This window comes from Sinocyclocheilus anshuiensis, unplaced genomic scaffold, assembly GCF_001515605.1.
Source record: "Sinocyclocheilus anshuiensis isolate Anshui unplaced genomic scaffold, SAMN03320099.WGS_v1.1 scaffold315, whole genome shotgun sequence".
Taxonomy (NCBI): Eukaryota; Metazoa; Chordata; class Actinopteri; order Cypriniformes; family Cyprinidae; genus Sinocyclocheilus; species Sinocyclocheilus anshuiensis.
In genome coordinates, this window is record NW_015548210.1 from 920,027 (window position 1) to 926,470 (window position 6,444).

Sequence of the window (6,444 nt, forward strand, 5' to 3'; positions counted from 1 at the left end):
AGGCGGGGCATAGAGGAGAAACAATAATGTACAGTATGTGGAAAATAATGTGTTTTTTTAACCTTAAACCGCATAGACACATTTCATTACACCAAATACACAAAATAATGTTATTTTTTAGCAACATCATATGACCCCTTTAAGTGTAAATGTTAAATTGAAGTGGGTGGATGACCTTTCAGTCATACATACCAACAAGATATATCATGCTCAGACTATACAAATGTTATAAAAAGCACACACAAAAGGCATCAAAACTGTTGCTATAACAGAGGCAGTGTGTGCTGTATACTATGGGTCAGACAATAGATTTAAAGCATATATCATATGCGCTGCACATAAAGAAAAAAAATTGTCTTAACTATCATAGTCCACCAAAAAAAAAAAAAAAGTGTAACCATAACTATAAAAATAAAAAAGTAACTTAAGATAAATAAACATTATTAAAAATCATTATTTTTCAAACATTGTCCGCATGTGAAGTAAACTAAAAACAAACACAGACACTTTACATAAGGAGGCAAAATGGCAAATAATACATTAAAAAACATTGTTACTACAAAGACATCTGCCATCTACACAGAAAGCTCTTTAGGTTTATTCATGGTGTCATGGACAAAGTAACACTGTCTAACTAACACAAGTCACCTTTGGCAAATCCTATCTCTTCTAAACAAGCAACACCTTGCACCGGGTAGACTAGCCCCACATCAAAATCTCACTGGCCCAAACCTGTACTGTATATTAAACCTCAACTATGTTCTGATCGATGATTTTGTTATTGTTTGTTTTTGTTTAAAAACGTGGACACAAACTGTGGCTTGAAACTTCTGCATTGCACTTGGTTAAGTCACTGTGGAAGGGTTCATCTGCTGCAAAGTAAGAGTTTAAATATAAACTACCGAGCACTGAGCAGGGTGCAGAGAGATTGAAAAATGGAGGTTAAAACGAAGCAGGAAGTGCGAGGCAGAGAACTTCACACTACGTGATCAGCTTTTTTTCCTCTAGCCAGCTTGTAAAAAGTGACAATCATGCTTGATCTGCGAAAAACAGTTGTGACAGAGAGACAGTAAGAGTGAGAGACACCTTAAAATAAATAGTCTTATATACCGACCTGGTGCATGCTGGGAGGTGGCCAGTGAGGTCATTGAATTGGAGAGGTTGAGGTTGGCAGTGATGCTGAGCTGGCTCTGGACAGGTGGAGGGTATGGAGAGGTGGGTGTGCGCAGACCCTCCTCGCTCGTTTCCTCATCGATGCCCGGCAGATAGGTGTCAATCAGTGCATCCAGAAACTTGACAATCAGCTCCGCATAGTCTGGGAACTGAGTTTGCTGTGGAACAAAGAGAAGCTCATGTTTCTGGAGATAATATAGAATCATATCATCTTTATCCATTAAATGTGTTCATTCTAAAACTCCAGTAAAGTAACTGATTATGGTCAATGTTTTCCTTTTGAGAGCAAATTCAGTGTCACATACCTTAGAGAAAGGACCAGCAAACCTCCAGAGTCCATTAAACCCAAAAGCTGTGGAGGTAAGGAAGGAAAGTAAAAGGTAAGTAAAGATATTATCCTCCAGTCACACACACTGACCACTCTTTCAGCCACATTCACAGACTCTGACATCCACTGATCCAGTGAAGATCATTTTGACTCTGTTCAATTATCAAATTAAACCCAAAACAAGGTTTAGACTCTGATAGCGGTTCTACAGAAGTGTGCATGTGTAGTAGAGATGTGTGCTGCTTTACTCTGCAGGTAGGATGTTTGGTACTGAGGTGGCGACTCTTCATGATAAACTACACTCTGCACAATTCCATGGACTGGGTTCAGAAGATTTGGGTCCTGACACAGCGACAGCAAAGTATTAATCTTTGAGTCCAAGAGGTTGTGGCTGAAACAAAAGACAACATACAACAATGAGAGCCTTATTTCATCATTCTGTGTCAAATGTATTGCAGTTGGACTTACACGACAGGAAAGACCTTTGGGAAAACAACACTGGCCTCAGCTAGAAACTCATACAGGATCCTCTGCTCAAATTCATCCGATGTGTTTTTCACCTGAGTGGCCTGAAAAATCATTGAATCATTAATATAGATGAGTCAAAATTCAGAGGATGAAGGTTTGGATGGGTGTTTAAAGATAATGGCAGATGGGGGGTGGGTGGCAGGAAGCGACACGTAAGACTTCAGAGGAACAGAAAATGATAAAAAAAAAAAAAAAGTAACAAATATTTAAATTCTATATGCAAACTAATCTGTGAATGAGGAAGTGAAACTAATGTTCCTTATTCATTCTGAGAAAGAAAGACATTACCAGCACTGTAAGAAGTAGCGCCTGGATTTTGGGATCTGTGAGAACTTCCTCATTTAGCAGAATGTTGGACTCAGTCACCGAGACCTTCCGCAGGTGGTGATGCGAGATTCTCTGGGTTTCTTTCGAGAGAAAACAAAAAGTTATAAATGGATGCAAACATTGAGAATCATTTCACTTGTTTGTGACCCTCACCAATTTCATATTCGTTTTCAGCCACTCTTCTCATCTTGGGCGGTGTTGTGATACCAGATTCCATTTCAGGCCTCTTCGGTGCTTTGCTGTCTGATATCAGGTGGTCAAAACTTTTTCTGGTACCTAAGAGAAAAAATATAAGATCATTACAACCACTAATACAAACTAATCTAATAATAAAAAGCATTGAGTTTACACAAAATCTATATTTATGACATAATGCAAAATGGAGTTACCTAGAAGCATCTTGGAGTTGACCTGGGAAGGTTGCCCCATGTCCAGGCTCATGGATTTGCGTGTTCTTGGGCTGATCTGCCCCACTATGGGGTACTGGGCCACTAAGTACCGCTCTGAGGCCTTTGGGGATGCCCACAGCTGGCTTTCCCGCAGCGTTCTGGATTACAAAGATCATGCTTTTTGAACTTGGAAGCAAAAAGTTTGCATTTTACAAAAGGTGATAGTGTAATCTGCTGTCTAGCTGGTACCTGCAGCTAGGATCCTCATGATGTATGGTGTATGTATCCATGGGAACATTCTCCATGTTAACATCAGAGAGGAGCAACAACTTCCTGTGTTTCAGGCTGCAGCGGCTACGCACTTCCTCTGACACTGGGAGGAGAGCTATTCAAATGCACATACACAAACATTACCCACTCCACTGAACCCTAAATAACTCATGTAAAGACATAAACGAGAGAAGACAGAGAAAGAAAGGGGAGATAGCAGTGGTTTCCTTACCTGCCAGATATGCAACGCTCTGTGTGTTCACCTCAAACTTATCACAGTTCAGGTGTTTTCCAACCAAGGCCAACAGCATGTGCAGGATCCGGATGGTGCGTGCCACTGTGGTGGGAGATGGGTGTCTGAACCCTGCCAAAACCAAACAGAAATGTGATAGTTTCCCAGCAAACACACGCAACGTTTAAATATTGCATAAAACCCACTCAATACCTTTCAACAGGTGCCCGACCAAAGCGAAATTAAAGTTGGAGCTGAAGTTGAGACCAACAAAATGGTCCATCTGTTTACAGTGCCATTCCAGAGGCTGACGAATCTCCATGAAAACCTCCTCAGGACTCTGAGAGATAGACAAGACAAATCCTTTTGCCTTCACTAGTCAAATATTCTGTATAGTCGTGTCTTTAATATGAAAATAGCATGCTACAATGTAATCTACAAAATAACTACCCTATTTCCAAGTGTATGTGTCACCCATGATTCATTTATTCTGTAACCGAAGGTGGCCAGTAACGGGTGGTTTCCATGTGCATACGTATGTTTGTATATGTGCTACAATTTGACATGTGAGAGTGTTATATTAGAACCTTGTCATTGAAGACTCGCAGACTATCGAGTGTGTGTAGGTTCTGTTCCAGCAGAGCAGTTCCGGCTGAGTACAGATTCACCTCATCCAACTGCAGCACAGCCACAGCAACCCAGAACAGTGCTTTGTGCATCGGTGAGTCCTGAGCGACACCACATAGTGAAATAAGTCACACATTCTCACACACACAGTCATATCTAGAAGAACACTGTAATTTGAGACCTTGTTGAGCAGAGGCTGTAGTTTAGTGAGGGCAATGACGGTAGCTTCGATCAGCACCTGGCTGTTACAGTTATCAGGACCCTTCAGGCAGCTCTCCAAACCCTGAGAAAAAAAAAAAAAAACTGTTCTTAAATGACAGAAAACATTACTGCAAAGCTAGACGGCGACATTATCACCCAAGACGATCAGCACACATCAAAATGTACTACTTTCCAGAGCAGAGCAATAACAGTACACGATACAGCTTATGGATTGGAACTTATTTTTATGGCAAGCCCATGTTCATGTTTGAAAGTAAGACTGACAGTTTAGACAGGTTCTGACCCGGTCGATGCTGAGGAGAGGGCTGGCCTTGCTCAGGATCCGTATGATTTGTTTAATTTGAGTGTGTGTGACCCGTTTACTGATGCAACCAAACACCACAAGAGCCCGCGGCTGCAGGGACGGATTGTATTGAAATGCAAACCTGCACATTAAACACACACATCGTGAATCTAACTTGAACACAACAGTGAACTTAAACTTTAGTTTATTAGTAAATTATTTTAAAATTCATCAATACAGAGCAGTGTTTACATACTTCTGAGCCAGATCGGTCCACTGGTCCAGCCATTTACAGCCTGGAATGTCCCTCATACATGCCTAAAACACAAAGGGAAAAACCCAGTCAAACCCTTTAACACACTTTTAACAAGTACGTAATGCTTTACAGCAAGCAGAGAAATATATAGAGAAATGAAACAAACAGATGCATAAAATTTGATCTTCATTTTAAGGTCTGAGTATTAAAAAAAACCTAAGTGTTTTGACTAAACAACCATTTCCTGTGAAAACAGAGCAGTTACTGCTAACAGAACTGCTAGCAATTTCTTTAAAAAGAACACTGCAAAACCAACCTAAAGGGATATTTCACCCAAAAAAGAAAATGCGTCATGGTACTGTTGTGAACGCGACACAGAAGAGAAGAAATTGTTGAATAAAATAGATATTTTTGTTTTCTTTGCGCACAAAAAAAAATAGCTTCATAAAATTACAGTTGAACCACTTATGTCACATGGACCATTTTAATGATGTCCTTACTGCCTTTCTGGGCCTTAAACGTGGTAGTTGCATTGCTGTCTATGGAGGGTCAGAAAGCTCTCGGATTTCATCAAAAATATCGGTAACACTTTCTATGAAGCCCGTATTTATAATACATTATAAGGGTATTCTTAAGGCATTATAATTAATGCATAATGCATTATAAAAAATGTTATAATATGTTATATCAACTCATGAATAATCATAACAACAGTTATAATACATCATAATACTTACGTATTTGTGGTTATAAGTTTAAGAGTATGATTATTTATAACACACAATGAACACCATATTAAATCTACTTCATTTACAGAATAATGGACTGTATCATATCTTGACATTGTTTATTTAAGATCTGCACAGTATCTTACTACAGCTTGTGAGTGGTTAGATGTTGAGTGTTATTTGAGTGTTTCCTGTGGAGCTAATGTTAATTAATTGATGTGAGTTCTATACTCCAACTGAAAAAAATGCAATGTTTTATATGGTTACATTTTATAAGGTTTTTTATAATGCATTATGCATTCATTATAATGCCTTAAGAATACTCTTATAATGTATTATAAATATAGAAAGCGTAACCAAAATATCTTAATTTGTGTTCTGAAGATAAACGAAGGCCTTACGGGTTTGGAACGAGATGAGGGTGAGTAATTAAAGACAGAATTCTCATTTTTGGGTGAACTAGCCCTTTAACAAAGAAGCAAGTGCCCACAATAAATACAAAATGCTGTGCAAAGCAACAAAATTCTGATATTAAAGGGGTTCACTGGGTTTTTTCTAGGCTTGATTGTGTTTATGGGGTGCAGTCTAACATGTGTTAATGCTTCGTAAAAAAAAAAACGCATTATTTTTCACATAATTTACCTTTATTCCACACAGCTCTGTCCCTTCTCTGAAAAACGGGCTGATCTCTGATTGGTTAGCTAGCCTTGTGATTGCCTAAACCGCCTCTAGTGCGCGTCTAAACGTCCCGTCCCTCACCTCAGCGCATGTGCTCCGGTTGTATTGTAAACAACAGCATCATTAATATCGCTTATTAGTTTGAGCCCGATTGAGAAGCAGAGGATATTATTGAAGAGGATCGTGCAGAACCTGTGCAAGCACGGCTTTTAATGGTAGGCCTATGTTTTTTGTTTGTTGTTGTCTCATACTTTAAGATACGCTGTTATTTGTAAATGCTACTGCTTATGTTAGCTTTTAATATACGGTTTTGTCCTGATTAAAGCTTTAATACAGCACGGCAACCGTGTGCGCATCCATGTTTAACGCTTCTCATAGCTATGTGAAAAATTTCTGTCTGTCT

The 6,444-nt window shown here is 39.2% G+C and overlaps 1 protein-coding gene across 1 annotated transcript in view; it reads right to left on the bottom strand.

Annotated features, from left to right (window-relative positions):
• Positions 1 to 6,444, bottom strand: part of LOC107653735 (neurofibromin) — a 61,285-nt gene that overhangs the window by 3,027 nt on the left and 51,814 nt on the right. The window contains exons 43-56 of the mRNA XM_016440550.1: positions 4,636 to 4,697; positions 4,380 to 4,521; positions 4,056 to 4,157; positions 3,835 to 3,975; positions 3,461 to 3,587; positions 3,248 to 3,379; positions 2,995 to 3,130; positions 2,746 to 2,903; positions 2,510 to 2,632; positions 2,318 to 2,436; positions 1,970 to 2,070; positions 1,750 to 1,892; positions 1,479 to 1,525; positions 1,115 to 1,331 (exon numbers count right to left, since the gene is read on the bottom strand). Of these exons, the coding sequence (XP_016296036.1) occupies positions 1,115 to 1,331; positions 1,479 to 1,525; positions 1,750 to 1,892; positions 1,970 to 2,070; positions 2,318 to 2,436; positions 2,510 to 2,632; positions 2,746 to 2,903; positions 2,995 to 3,130; positions 3,248 to 3,379; positions 3,461 to 3,587; positions 3,835 to 3,975; positions 4,056 to 4,157; positions 4,380 to 4,521; positions 4,636 to 4,697 (1,750 nt within the window). The remainder of the gene's footprint in view (positions 1 to 1,114; positions 1,332 to 1,478; positions 1,526 to 1,749; positions 1,893 to 1,969; positions 2,071 to 2,317; positions 2,437 to 2,509; positions 2,633 to 2,745; positions 2,904 to 2,994; positions 3,131 to 3,247; positions 3,380 to 3,460; positions 3,588 to 3,834; positions 3,976 to 4,055; positions 4,158 to 4,379; positions 4,522 to 4,635; positions 4,698 to 6,444) is intronic.